Genomic DNA, 15485 nt, shown 5'->3' on the forward strand with positions numbered 1-15485 from the left:
ATCCTCCTGACACTCACCTTCTAAGAACTCATAAGAGCTGATCAGATGCCCCCTCAGCCTTCTCTTCTCCAGACGAAAATGACGCAAGGCCCTCAGCCTCTCCACGTAAGGGAGGTGCTCCAGGCCCCTCATCATCTCTGTAGCCCTCTGCTGTACCCTCTCCAGCAGTTCCCTGTCCTCCTCGCACTGGGGAGCCCAGAACTGGACCCAGTGCTTCAGATGGGGCCTCCCCAGGGCAGAGCAGAGGGGCAGGATGACCTCCCTCCACCTGCTGCTCACACTCTTCCTGATGCCCCCCAGGATGCCATTGGCCTTCTTGGCCACAAGGGCACATTGCTGGCTCATGGGCATCCTATTGTCCACCAGGACTCCCAGATCTTTCTCCTCAGAGGTGCTCTCCAGAAGGTTAGCCCCCATCTTCTCTTCAGCAGGTTTCTCAATCTGCGATTGATTTTGCTTTGAGACCATGAAAATGATAGATTTGATTATCAAAATAGTTGCACTTCAGAACTGGGTTATCTGTTAGAGCACGTACACAAATATAATACAGTAAAAAATGTCCATTTCCCCAAAGGAAACACAAACGTCATCATTATATTTCACCTGCATGAAACCTTCAGAGAAAAATTTAACCAGAAAAATAACCTAAGTGGGAGTAGAAGCACACCTTGAAACACATTTTCTGCGATGTCCCCTGCCATTCCAGTGACATTCAGTGTAAGTTACGGCAGCACGTGCTGCGCAGACCCCACCGAGCGCCGCAGCCTGAACCCCCAGCTCAGCGCTGGGAGCAGAGCCCCTGGGTCACGGACCGTTCTGGGAGCTTCAGGCACGGATTTCACCCACTGTGTCACCAGCTGCGCAAACACAGACAACCAGCACACACCACACAAGTTCAACCGTTCAGTTTTACTGTCCAGAACAAACAGAGATGCTCAGTTCATAGAATCATAGAATGGTTTGGGTTAAAAGGGACCTTAAAGATCATCTACTTCCAACCCCCCTGCCATGGGCAGGGACACCTCCCACTAGAGCAAGTCGCTCAAAGCCCCATCCAGCCTGGCCTTGAACACTTCCAGGGATGGGGCATCCACGACTTCCCTGGGCAACATGTTCCAGTGGGAAAACATATTATATTATTTTTTTTTAACGTTGTTTTAGGTTTGGTTTTGGGGGTTTTATCTGGGGGTGGTGGTGGGTTTTTTGTTTGTTTGCTTGCTGGGACACAAAAGGAACACTGCGTCACTGACAGCCCAGCCTTCATCTCCAAAAGAGAAATCAATAGAAGATTTCAGTGACCAAAGCAGGAGCTAACATGGACGCCGTGATGGTACGGTACAAACCACACACTGAACAGAGAGGCACAGCATCCTTTCTCAGCCCAGCGAAATCCGCAGCCAAATCTCTCACTCCAGACTTTATAACTACTCCCTGTGCTTAGACGCCAATAATCCGCTCTGCTCCTTGAGCCTCAGGTACCTTTTCTCTCAAATTAACATCACAAAGTTCAAGCTGAGCGATTATTCTCAACTTGTAGATGAGTTGAAGGTTGCTACTTCTGGTTTGGACCTGAAGAATAGCCTTGGGTCTCCAAAGCTGGTTTTATTTTCCTCCCAGCTATCTGTTTGCCAAATAAAAAAATAATAAAAAAAAAAAAACACAAAAAAACTCCAACTTGCAACCCTCAAAATCTTGTTTCACCATTTGATCTCATTACTATCTTTTAATTAAACAAGTAACCCGTTAGTTTTAACACACAAGCATAGACAATGGTATCCCTAATAGCTTTTTAATGTTCACATGCATGTTCAGATTAACCTAATTGCAGAACTGTTATCTATCTAAATGGCAGGGGTTTATCTCCATCTCTATTCACTGTACAGGTGACTTAATCAGATGAACATGTGCTGTGTCAGGGTAGGTTTTCCTCTTTCACTGGATGTATATTCTACTCAGTACCAAAGAACGCAGAGCAACAAATACTCATTTAGCCAAAGCATGGAAAGACATCGATTCCAATGCCAGCTGTGGCAGCCCCAGCTCCCACCACCACCACCGCTGCTCAGAGGAACACCATGAACACTCTCCCACTTCAAGCAAATCACACAGGCTGGATTTACCATCGTTGTCACATCACTCAGCTAACGTACGTGATGGAGCAGGATTGTGCTGCTGGCAGGAACCTCCCATGGCAAGGAACCCAGTCAGCATTCTTCCTATGAGGGGTCTAGAGAACAAGTCATACAAGGAGAGGCTGAGGGAACTGGGCATGTTGAGTTTGGAGAAGAGGAGGCTGAGGGGAGACCTCATTGCCCTCTACAGCTCCCTGAAAGGAGGTTGTAGAGAGGTGGGGGTTGGCCTCTTCTCCCAAGGGAATAATGACAGGAGCAGAGGAAATGGTCTGAAGTTTTGGCAGGGGAGGATTAGATTGGATATTGGGAAGAATGACTTTCCTGAGAGGGTGGTCAGGCACTGGAACAGCCTGCCCAGGGAGGTGGTGGAGTCACCATTCCTGGAGGTATTTAAGAAATGTGTAGACGTGGCACTTCAGGGCATGCCTGAGATTGTTGGGTTGGGTTTTTTTTGTGTGTGTATGGTTGGACTCAGTGATCTCAAAGGTCCCTTCCAACCATGAAGATTCTGTGATTCCGCAGTGGGGCAGGAGCCATGTCTGTGCACAAAGCTGAACGTGGCAGGAGACACACGGCCTGGGTCCTGGGGACAAACAACCCGGCTGGACAGCAGGGTGTAGTTACACAGGCTGGCTGAATAGCGAGGACAACTCAGATAAAATCAGCGTGTTTACAATAGGAATAATAAGAGAAGAGATATGAGTAACTGTAATAAAGATGAAAGTGTTTGGCAGCTGCGTCTGTGGTCTCGACTTAGAGCTATTTTAAGATTCTGTTTTGTTATTATCATGTTTTGAATTGTTTCACTCCACAAACAAGTTTTGTGTAAAACGACCCTATTTTTAACAGTCTGTTTATAGATGATAAGATCTCCAGAAAAGCAACACCTCACTCCCAGACTCATTTTGTAGTTAGAAAATAAACATTCTAATTAGGCAGTCAGCATGCTGTAACTGAAACGGTGCAAATCCCCCTCCCCAGACCAGAAACACGCATTTCCCCATCTGCAGAGCTGCACCCTCAAGCTGTGCTGGAGGACTCGCCAGCGTGGCTGGGAGCAGGCAATGACAGCAACCCAACGGCAGATCCTCTGATTTGGACTGATCAGTGGGGCAACAGACATCCTGAGCAGCACATACCTCCCCCACCTCACCCACTCATCAACGAGCAAAACCCCCTAGTTATTATGCAGAAACATGGAAAAGCTCTGGTGAATGCTAAGATATCGTCAGCTTATCAGGGTCTGCCCGCCCACCCTCCCTCAAACACATTATAGTCCTGGTTGCTGGTACCAGTAGCCTTTTCACAAAAATCCACTTCATGCATAGACAGTTCCCAGTGTGCAGTCTAATAGCAGCAAAGAACTAGCATCATTGCTACCCATAAACTTGTTTAACCTATACTAAAACCCTCCTGGCCCAGATTGTAACAGAAATATGGGAACGGCTGGTCCATCTCTTGTCTTGCATCCCCCACGTGGGCACAAGACAAGTACATGATGAAGCCATTGCTTAGTGCAGGAGAAAAGGTGACACACTGCCTGACTCAAATCCCATCAAAGTTCACCAGTCTTCCAATTTTCCTCAGTGAACTTTGGGTCTTTCTTTGATTTAATTATAGTGAAACCGAAAACCGTATTTGGACAGTTCATAATAGTTTCATTTCTCAAGGATAAACACTTATAAATATAGCAAAGAAGGGCTGGATGAGGAAGAATTCACAGCTGGGCAATACTACATTAACTATACCTAAAATGCTTGTAGGTGCATTGGCCGTAGGATGGGGGAAGTTTGCCAAACCTGACGCACTCAGGCCAAGCTACGAGCACAGACCACTGTCCCAGTCATGCGCCTGCAAACACGGATGGGAAAATGGTGACTGTTTTGAAGTGAACACACAAGCCCAGAGCACGCTGCACCAATACCTGATCCTCTCGGCTTGTTTTGAATGCAATTGGCTATGTCTCATGTAAAAATGACTTTTCTTTCCATATACAGTACGAAGTGCAGGAAGCCACACAAGATCTTATCTGCAAGGGCTTGTGCACTTGGGTGGTGTCTACACTGACAATTTAGGCAATTTTCCCACGGTGGGGTTAGCATCAGAGGAATAACCTTTTGCTCGTAGCACTGCTTGGAGTGATGATGCAGGACAGACACAAACGGTTTCTGATGACTCCTGCATTACTTAGCTCTGCTGCAAGCAAGTTGGGACAACACAAAGGTAAATATGCCCGTGCCTGACTTGGTGTACAATTTCTGAACCAATGGAGAAGGAATGTCTTCAAACCCATCGAACAGACCAAACAACAGAACGAGACTTTGCAGAGGAGGATCCAACGTCAACTCTAAAAAAATCACAGTGATCAAAGCCTGGACACATAATAATGGTAGAAATAACTGAGTAAAAGGCACACCACGTATTAATCATTGGGAACATCTGTTTTGTGTTTTGGAATCACTCATTTCAAACTTGTGGCTAATCAGCTCAAACTCTCAGAGTGCATCACTGCATAGTGTGTGACATCAGGTTAGATGTTTAATTACTTCCTGCTTAAAAAGCACACAATATACAGAGCTGTCTTCAGGAAGATCTTCAGAAACAAGAAAAACACAACATTTCCCAGGGCCACTTTCAAGAGAGCATGAACGTATTTTATTAGGAGTGACACCATCAAAATGAAGTAGTGACAGGTTACCCAGATCTTAAGAATCTGAGGGAGAGGAGTAAAAGTCAAGGTTGGAATACGGATGTGCTCAGGTGAAGGGAAGAGGGAACTGAAACAAACACTTCTGTAATTTGTCTTCCTCAGGTCACCGAAGGAGTTTTAAACCTGGTTTAAGTGGTCAGTGCATCCTCACAAATAAGTGATCCTCCAGAGCACTGCCTGAGTCCCCTGTGCTCACAGGCCACCACTCTCCGTACGGCGGGATCTGCTGCACATTTGCATCTCTTCTCCCTCAGCCTGCTTGTTCAACGAGAGCCCAGAAACGCTGGCAGATGGAGCAGAATCCTGCCATCTGACGTATTATTTCCCAGCAGCACCTTCCCAACCACTTCACCAGAGAGACACCCATAGCAGAGGCAGCTCAGGACGACGCAGTGTTTGGGAGGAGGCAGTGGAGTGGTCCATGGCCGCAGGTTGGCTACCTCTGTTCTGAAGTGGCATGAATCTCACGGGCTACATGCCATTAAAGCTGTCCTTTAGCAGTAGATTAAGTTAATAGGAAAAAAGGGTTGACACTGGCATCATCATCCTTACATGAAAAACATCCCCTGTATGATTTTCCTCGTTTTTCTTATCAATTATTATTTCTAATTTAAAAGAAACAAGAAAATTCAAATGCACGTGCTTTACAATACAGTAGGGATTGAACAACCCTTTGTAATTAAGCTGGTGAATGGGGGAAAGAAGCAATATCAGAGACATTTCCGTATTGACAGATTTGCAAAAATACACCACGTGTACTCGAGCACCGTGTGTGAAGTCAGACTACAAACAATAACAGCCCTGAATTGGAGTTCAAAACATCTCTACACTGAAAACTGAAAGTCATGTTGGGGATTGAACTACGCATTTCTACATGTTAGCATATTTGTATTCCTTCAACTCTTTGGTCAACGGTCCTTTCTACGGAATTATCAAACCCTTTCTACAGCAGTACATACTGCTGATAAAAAACTTTGAATGCTCTGTCTACAGAGCTTTTTCTCTGGGTACTTCAACTTATGACAAATTTTAACAACTGAATTTTAATAGATAATCTTAATTGAAAGAACAAACATTAACTGAATTTAATATATAGAATCAACCTTCATTGGTTGTAGAAATTAACAGAGAAATCTGGATGGACATCAATCAAAAAAACTTGTTAAAAATTAAATACTCCCTGTCCCATTAAACACTTAGTCCAATATTCTCATTTAAGAATCAAGCTGATGAAGGGCAGAAAAATGCTGCTAGTCACCGATACGGAGAAGCTGCAGTGGGAGCTCTCTCAGGCCCAAGAATATTTCTGGTTGTCAGAGGCTAAAAAGATTATTTATTGTTTCCTTCCTAAACCCAGCTCCACTGCCACCTGTTCAGAATTTACTATAAAGCTGTTAAACAAGACGAGAACTTTGATGCTGACTGTGAAAACAAGTTTCACTGTATCTGACCCGAGCAGCACTCACTACTGATGCAGAAGCAAAGGAATTTGATTTTTTTCTTTAAGCACAGCTATCTTTTTACCTTTATAAGCTGTTTAAAAAAATGTAAATAAAATAACTCAGTGGACAATAGAGGGCATTCATCCCACAGAAAGACAGCCGCCACCCTTAGACATGAAATATCGCAGCACATTAAGTCATGAGACCCCGCTAATCAAAGCTGACAGGGCCCTGAATGTGATTTCTGCTGAGACTTAGCGATATCATGGGGCACTGAAGCATGCACAGCCTGCCAGACTGCCCCTGTTCATGTGACAATGGCTTTTATTCCCGAAAGGGGCCTGCGAGTGACAAGAGTCCCCTTTGTCTTTGGGCTCCCGCATTTGCAGTGCAAGAGAGGTTCATTCAACCAGCCCCAGACACTCTTTGAAAGGCTGAAGTGTAACATAAGATGACCATGAAACACTAGCTTGCCTTCTGCCTACCCCTCATTCTTCTCAAGCACAGCCTGGCCTATTCAGGGCCTCTCCCAGACTCACTCGCGCTGCATTACCCCCGGTCTGCTGAATCCCGCCATTGTCCCGGCCCCACCAGCACTCAGCGCCCTCCCCACAGCGCCGGCGACTGGGCTGTGGCACGGCCGGGATGGCCCGGGCCTGGGGCAGCGTGGAGCCGCGGGATGGGGCTTCGGGGGGCTCCTGAGAAGGGAACAAAGCCGCCACATTTCAGCTGAAACACACCGAGCAGGACGGTGGGCCTTCCTGCCTCCTCTCGCCCTGTGGGCCGGCAGGAGCCCAGCCCGGCAGAGCTCGGAGCACAGCCCGGACGGCCATGCTCCTCCAGCAGCTGCCGGCTCCACTCACCGAAGAAGGGACACAGGCCCCGAACAGGCCAGACCACAAACCCGCTGTCATGGCCCCGCTTTTTCCTTCAGCTCGCAGGATAGGTTCTTTTTCCTGCATCGTGGGAGCACTAGTGCCATCCGCTGGCCAGCGCTCCCCCTCGGGTGCCTCCTCACCACAGCTATTTTGTGCTGAAAATCAGAATAAAGTTACCTCCACCCGTGCCATCTCCCACCTCCCCGCAGCCTGCGCACGGCTGATGGTCCCCCTGCCGCCCCACGGCACCCTGCCCCACAGCCCACCCCAAACCGCCTGGCTGCGGCCATCCACAAACCTGTCCAGCCTTTGACCAGCTCTACTGAACCAAGGCCTACGGGGAGGGCTGGATGCGCTTCAGAAACAAATAACTGCCATGGGATACCTGGGAACTCCTTTTCTGAAGACATCTTTCTCCAAAACCTCTGTGAGGGAAAGGAGGCCAGCCCGCAGGAGCCTCCGTGGATCATTCACTACAGCGGGAATCGCTCTAGAATAAATGCCATGTGTCTTGCTGTAGATACAGCAAGAAAATAAATAATGACAGCAAGAATTTATAAGGATTTCTGTCCTTTCAGGTGAGAGACAGAAGAGCCACAGATCCTACAGGTGAACCTGCGCTACTGCCCCATTGGAAAGCCGGGGAAGAGCAAGACAAACAGACCCACCACAGCCCTGCAAGTGCTCAGAGCCCTCGTTCCAGGATTTTGGGGATTTGTTCCTGTGAACATAGGTATGAAGTAAATATCTACTGCCAGGCAGTAAAAGATTTCCTGTTATTCTTGAAGATAACTCTGCTCATCCTTCTGGCAACAAAACAAGAAGAACAAACTAGAAGAAAGTTACTGCTGAGGGTAAGCAGCAGTTGAGGTTTCCTGTTCTTCACACTAGGAATGGTTTGTAAATGAGCTTTTCTGTGGAAGAAAGAACAGAAAAACAATTCCACCCCCCAAAAATTTAGAGTTTTCCAAAACCAGATCTAGAAAGAGATGCATTTTTGATGATAACAATAAATACATTTGGAGCCGTGAACTTAAAAATCACACTTGAATATAGTAAAATACTATATTTCTGTTACAATTTTCACTCAAGCTCAAAAACTTATTGAGCAAAAGAATACGTTTCAAGCAGCTACCTGTGAGCTTCTAATCAAGTATGAAATACACTTCTTACAGTATTCAAAGAAATCAACAAGAATGGAATTCCACGATCTCACTTGGGAATTCAGCTTTACTGAAGAATAGGATTTTTAAAATGCTATTTGATTTTTTAATTTGGCTAAACGAGATCAAGCTGTTCTACACCATCAAAGTGAACCATCTTCTTTGAGAAAAACAAACCTATGGGTTTTGCCTTTTAGGAAAAAAAAAAAGAGCATGAAGAGTATTGCAGTTTGCTCATAAGAACACTTGCAAGGCTGCCAGGACACCACGGTGACTCCAGAGATGCTGCAAGAACTCTAAACTGTGGGTAAAACATGCCAAGTCCTGGGTTTGGTGAGCTCCTGCTAGTGTCAACCACTCAGACTCAAACACATGAGTAGTAATGCGTTTTGAATATGAGCCTCAATGGTAAAGAGGCTTCGAAACTCCTCAAACTGAGAACAGTTTGGTTAGGGTAATCACGTGGGAACACAGAGACTTTTCCAAGCCCTCCTCACCACAGGCAGATTGGAGATAGCACAGCAGGTCTATGACCAACTACTAAAATCCCTTCTTTTCTTGCCAAAGACAAGGAAAACAAAAAAGAACACAATCATCCCCTTAAATTCTCCAAATTAAACCCTATTAACCTATTACTTTCAAAGGTCAGAAAAGGGGTGGGGGAAGGATTCACTGGCATTCTGTACTCAGCCATTAGAAAAAATGAGGTTGAACACAGGCTGGTCGTGTACACGGGAAGAGCACACTAAGCTGCACCATTCACAGTGTGCAGCTGCTGTGATGAAACGGAATTCACATTGAAATGCATCCAAAAAAGGACACAGACATTAACAGAGAGCTGGGTAGGTAAATTTATTTGAAAGACATGACCCACCTCTTTGTAATGGCCCTTGTGATAAAGATGACTGACATGTTCAAGCAAATAGTTCCGGTCTGCTGTATGGAGCTGGTAAATGCTAATCAGAGGGTCAAGAAGATTAGCTGGGCACTGGGCTAGTATTTGGAGTACACGGTCCTGCAGCTTCTTCAGCTTGATGCCAGACTGAAAAAAAAAATTAAAAAAAAATCAAACACAGATTTAGTAAAGATGGCTACAATTCAATGGCAGTTGAAAATGCAGCTTGTTTAAACAGTGGAATAAGCCAATTCCTTGGGAAGGGATTCTCCAATTTCCCCATGGAGTCTGCAAGCAGAAATCAGAACAATATGATACACATTTTTTTCACAGCATCCAATTTAAAAACATTAAATGTTTGCAGGATAATTCTGGAAAAGGCATATGGCCTTGTGCAAAAGTAAAATATGAAACTGGAAAAATGCCCTCTTTTACTAACATGGCCATTTAGAAATTCTCCCCTCTAGCTCCTAGCAGAAGGTCTTTGAATCCAGCAGCTCCCCTCAAGGGAGATCTCACCTATCAGGCATAAGAATGCAATTTTCATTCCCAGGCTTGCTCCTGGGTGCAAGAAGGGCAGGAAAAGCAAAAGCATCGCCAAAAGATGCAGAGACACAAGTATTAATTCTTGAGTTCCTGCAGGATCATTCTCTTTTGACACAGGAATTTCAGCACCAGTAGCACTTTGCTGCACTTCACAGACGCAGAACTCAACATCTGAAAACAGCCTTTTGGAAAAATGGGAAATGAAACAACAGAAATAGAAAAGTATCTTGTAGTTCTGAGCCAAAAGCATATAAAAAAGAGAAAATCTCAATAGGTCAGAGTCTATGGAGGCATAAGGAATGGTAAACATTAGGACATATAATCTGATGACCCAACGTGACAAAGCTAATCACTCAGCTGCTGAAAAGTCATACTGTTACCATTTTCTGCATTCCCGATGATAAAAGCTCCCCACCATATGGCAGGAGTTAAGCAATTGTACAGTAACTGGCTTCTATTTGCAGAACACTATGCAGAGGAGATTACTGCAATTGGTTTGTCCTGACAGCAGGGATGTGAGTTCCAGTGGGAAAGCCTCCAGCCCTGCGAAGGCTGCAAGATCAACACTCGATCAAAGTGGTTTGATCTGGAGAGATGGAAATCCCAAACAGAGCTCTCGCATCAGAGCTTCAAACAGTATTTCATTGTCAGGCCACACAACTGACAAGAACATCTCAGCAGGAGTTTCACACCTCGTCCCACCGTGTTTGTATGAGAAGACATTGGACTATGGGATAAGTGAAACTGGGGACACTTGAGGGACATTAAAATCAATTGCCCTCTCCTTTCTCCCCGATCTCTTGCTCTCTCTTTTCCTAACCTGTTGAACAGCAGGATGCTCTTTTATCCAAAGCTGCAGCTCGGCGGTGATGCAATACCCGAGGGAATGCCCTTTCCCCTTCCAATCACTGCTGCTCTCCAGCATGTCCAGGAGTCCTGCCAATGGCTCCTCCAGCCCCGCAAAGCCCCGCCTGATTTCTTCCTTGAGCTGCCGAGATACAAAACCACATTGTCATGTACAAAAAGATTAGTGAATCCTCCCTTCCCCCAGCCAAACACAAAGCTTTATTTTTTTTAATTTAATCTATTCAGAGAGGTAACTGTTGCTATTCAGCCACCATCCATGCCTCCAGTGACTTTTCATGTCATTACAGATTCCTTCATGGCTCACTGAACCTCAAACCCAATGGGAAAAGCAGCAATTGTCCACACTAATTATCCCATAAAGACAGAGAAGTTGTTCTGTGGGGCAGACAAAAGGGCTTGGGATTTGGGGAAGGGGGAGAAAAGAAGTGAGCTGGAGAAAGGGGTGTTATTAGGAAAATGGCAATATTGAAGGTAGATAACTGGGCTTAAAAACCTACTCATCTTCTAACAGACCTACAAGTAACAAAGCATATAAACACCTTCTCCTCAGTCTTGTACCACAAACTTTAATATTTGACCTTATACCCACTTCACAGCTGCAACAGCGTTAACCGTAAGGGAATGATTGGGAGTATTAAAATAGTTTGCATTTTACACACAAGGTTAAACAGAAAGAAATATCAGTGCTGAAACTCAGTCGGATTGCCATCCTGTGAAACCATGCTCCTTTCCTCCAAAACCTGAGCAGGGGACTTTCTGGTGATGACGGCATGCCAGGCACCACACACCTCTGAGGCTAACGAGTCCTCACCGTAAAGGAATGATTGGGAGTATTAAAATAGTTTGCATTTTACACACAAGGTTAAACAGAAAGAAATATCAGTGCTGAAACTCAGTCGGATTGCCATCCTGTGAAACCATGCTCCTTTCCTCCAAAACCTGAGCAGGGGACTTTCTGGTGATGACGGCATGCCAGGCACCACACACCTCTGAGGCTAACGGCTCGGGACATGGGAAAACTCCACGCCATAAATCTTAGGAATCCCAGTGCGATGCATTTAGAAATGTGAAGGAATTGGACACTCACTTTGTGAATGTTAATAGGCTACTTACTACCCATCTGGTAGAAGTGATAAATTAGCAGAACTGAGCAATATCTTTATCATGTTTACATTAGAAGTAGTTTCCAGGGAGCCGGGAGGGTTGGCAGGGCGAGGAAGTGGCATCCCTCAGTACCCATACAGGACCTTTCACCGCCTGGTACACGTACTGGTGTGGAGCGAGGCAAAAGCAGAGACAGAAAACAAGAAATCACTAAGAGCAGCTGCTCTCTTTCTTTTCTGGCTAAAAAGCAAAATCCAAAAGATGCTCATTCCCGCCTGCAGCCAGCACTTGTAATTTACTGTATATGTGGCCCCAGTCGTAGCTTCCAATGGAAACAACATAAAGTTTGAAGAACGACATGGAAAACAAAAGTAAATCTACAGAAAATTTGCCAATGAATTTGTTCTTTTTTATTCATCGACAATATTTACTGGAAGACAGTTATTTTCCATAGTGTCTTTCATGTTCTGGAAAAACCACAAAACCTATCGGCTTACAACAGAAACTGTTTCTTTCTCACTAGATTATCAAATGCAGCACGAAAAAGCTGATGACTAACAAAGATGTGACTTTAGATAACAGATTTCTCCCTGTAAGTATTTTTTTCCCTGTGGCAAGAATTTGTGATGTCAAACACAGGGCCCCAACTTCACTGCGAGATTCAGCAGAAGGAAAAGGCAAACTCTTATCCAACCACAAATATCCAGCACAACAGCCAAAGGAAAACAAAGCAACTCTCCAACTAAATTGTACTGTTTATAAATGGCCTCTCTTCTTTTTTCCTTTTTTTTTTTCCCCCCAAAACCCCTCTTCAGCACATTTAGACTGAACAAGAGCTTTCACCACAGCTCAGCTCCTCCTTGGGCTGGAAGCAGAGCTGGGCTTTGGCAGGATGGGCTCCAGCGACACAGGGTCCTGCTCTCACCCAGAGCATCTCCAGACACCCCCCAACTGCTGTTATCTGGGCTGAATCTTGACTTGGTACCAGCCAGACTTTGACAAGCAGGAGAAAAGCTTTCTTCAAACCTTCCTACCAATCTGAAGACTTCAGCTATGGTATGTATGGCATGTATAGTCTGAGGGGGAAAAAAAAAACAAAGCAAAAAAAAGGCCTGAGACACCTAAATGAGAGAGGAAAGAGTGCTGTGCTGCCTGGCTCATCTCCCTGCCAGAGAAGGATTCCTCTCAAACGTGTAATTGCCATTTCCATTTCAATTGATTCCCATGGCAGGGAGCGCTCCTTGGGGGATTTCTGCAGCCTGACAGATCATGGGAATAGGAAAACGTTGCTGATGCTCAAACTGTGTATTCTTTCATTCAGTTTTGGTCCCTTATTTCTAGTTACACAGCTCAGGGCAGTCTGATGATGCTTCTTGGTTATTCCAAAACTCTTTCCTATGTAGGAAATGACCGCTTTTATAAACATGTTCCAGAACTGAGGTCACCCCATGGACCGATACCTTCCCTCAGCTCATGGTCACTGATGGAGACCAAGGGGCCAATTCCCCCGAGTTAACAGACTCTATTTGCCTTACATTTACCCACAGCGAAAGGCAGAGCAGCTCCCTGCCATTCGAACGTCAATGGGGCAGACTGAGTTGTGTTGAAGTCAACCTCCCTCATTTATTTGAAGTGGACAGTTGGATGCCAGCACCAAACCCACCTTGAGCTGCACCGCGGGCAGGGCAGCAGCTGCCCCTGAAAACAGTGTCTGCACTTGCTGTGGGTGCTCTGCACGTCTGAAGGGTGGCGATGCCCTGTGCCTGGACTAACCCACTTCAGTGACAGTGTGACAATACATGTCAGAAACCATTCATAGAATCACACAACGGTTTGGGTTGGGAAGGAACTTTAAAGACCATTCAGTCCCACACCCTCCCACCAGACCAGGTTGCTCCAAGCCCCATCCACCCTGGCCTTGAACCCCTCCAGGGATGGGGCAGCCACAGCTTCTCGGGGCAACCGGGGCACCCCTCACACCAAAGAATTTCTTCCTAATATCGCTTCCAAATCTCCCCTCTTCCAGTTTAAAACCATTCTCCCTCATCCTGTCACTCCATTCCCTGATCCAGAGTCCCTCCCCAGCTTTCCTGGAGCCCCTTTAGGGACTGGAAGGGGCTCTGAGGCCTTCCCAGAGCCTTCTCTTCTCCAGGGTGAACCCCCAACTCTCTCAGCCCCCCCTCCCAGCAGAGGGGCTCCAGCCCTCCCAGCATCTCCATGGCCTCCTCTGGCCCCATGACCATGTCCCATTGGGGACACTGATGCTGTGCTCCCCACCTCAGAGGCAGCTACTGCTGTGCCACTGCCTGGTCCCACGACAGCCCTCCTTATCTCTCTAAAAGGTCTTTCTTCCAGGTTCAGAAACACATCCTCCAGGCTCAGAAATGCACTTCTGCCCATGCCCGCAGCCATGCAGTGCTGCCTGACGGCAGGGACTGAGGGGGACAGAGCTGCCCCACTGGGGAGCTGCAGCCTGGACCCTCTGCAGAACCAGCATCTCACTGGGGTGAGTGTTCCAGAAACAACCAAACCAAATAAGCGGAGCTGTAAGTGTGAGTCGTGGGGATCCTCCAGCTTTTCCCCCTCTGCAGGAAAGCTGGGGTGCTGGTGCTCTGCGCCCAGGGACACATCGACAGTGGCTTTGTCTTTTTCAGAGTATTTTTCTTCACAATTCACACACCTCCCAGGGTACACAGCACAGCGATTTTGATGATTACTCTTTTGTACTGTTGTTCTGTGGGATTAACTGCCCTCAAGACCTAACAAAAAATATTTTTTTTCTTCCAACTCTAACAAAACTTAATAGAAAGCTCAAGGTTTCAGAGTTGCTGAGCTCAAGTCTATGGCGGTGACTGACCATTTGGAAAGGCACCTCTACACGGTGGTTCCAGTTGTTTAATTATTCTGGCCGAGAACCACAGACTATCGGTAATGGAAAGTCTAAGTGCGGCAGACAAGGACAATGACTAAACACTCCAGACCCCCAGGATGGAGCACGTACACCAAGGTCCTCAGCTGCACCAGCCATTTCGCACAGGACACATTCCACATGGTGAGCTGCAGGGTTTTGGGGCTTTTAGAAACAAACACCTGGGCTATGAACCTGCCTGAATAATGCCGAGTTAAACAATGCCGGGAAACTCACAGCTGATGCATCTAGTGTTTTTGTTACTTTTCAGGCTCCCAAATTTAGATGAAGTATATTTTACTCCCTATGAGAAATCTCCATGTAGAGCCCATAGGGTGCTGTATAAAAATACAGCACTAATTTTAGACAGGCAGTGTAAATTGCATTCACGACTGTAAAAGGCAAAACCAAACTGAATCAGAAAAAACAGTAAAAATACTTTGAATACAAAGGCTTTGATATCATTCCACTTGGCAAAGAGCATTTCTACTGACTTCAACCCTCAATTTTTTAGCTACTAGAAATATTCTTCCCCCTCCTCCAAAGACCCTCCATTTAATGGACAAAAAAAGTGTTTAAAAGAAAACAAAAGAAACTTTGATTTTTTTTTCCCTCTGTAACTCAGCCCTGTAGACTTCAGCTCTTTCATACAAGCCCCTGAGCTGCTTCACATCACACAGAGCTACCTTTTCTTTTCACTCCTTGCTGCAAACGCACAGGCTCTTCCCCTGTGAGCTGGAACTGAAAGCAATCATGAAGAATTGCAGGTCTGACCCAAGCGTTCTGCGTCTGGACATGCTCTGCATGCAGTTATTGACTGCAGCGGGGAGGGGGGCTCAG

At 46.0% G+C, this 15485-nt stretch overlaps 1 protein-coding gene across 1 annotated transcript in view; it reads right to left on the minus strand.

The window, feature by feature from the left end:
- The window catches only part of EXD3 (exonuclease 3'-5' domain containing 3), a 313559-nt gene that overhangs the window by 190845 nt on the left and 107229 nt on the right, over window positions 1-15485 (minus strand). The window contains exons 4-5 of the mRNA XM_014949705.1: window positions 10587-10754; window positions 9200-9367 (exon numbers count right to left, since the gene is read on the minus strand). Of these exons, the coding sequence (XP_014805191.1) occupies window positions 9200-9367; window positions 10587-10754 (336 nt within the window). The remainder of the gene's footprint in view (window positions 1-9199; window positions 9368-10586; window positions 10755-15485) is intronic.

Source organism: Calidris pugnax, unplaced genomic scaffold (assembly GCF_001431845.1).
Source record: "Calidris pugnax isolate Ruff unplaced genomic scaffold, ASM143184v1 scaffold192, whole genome shotgun sequence".
In the NCBI taxonomy this organism is placed as follows: domain Eukaryota; kingdom Metazoa; phylum Chordata; class Aves; order Charadriiformes; family Scolopacidae; genus Calidris; species Calidris pugnax.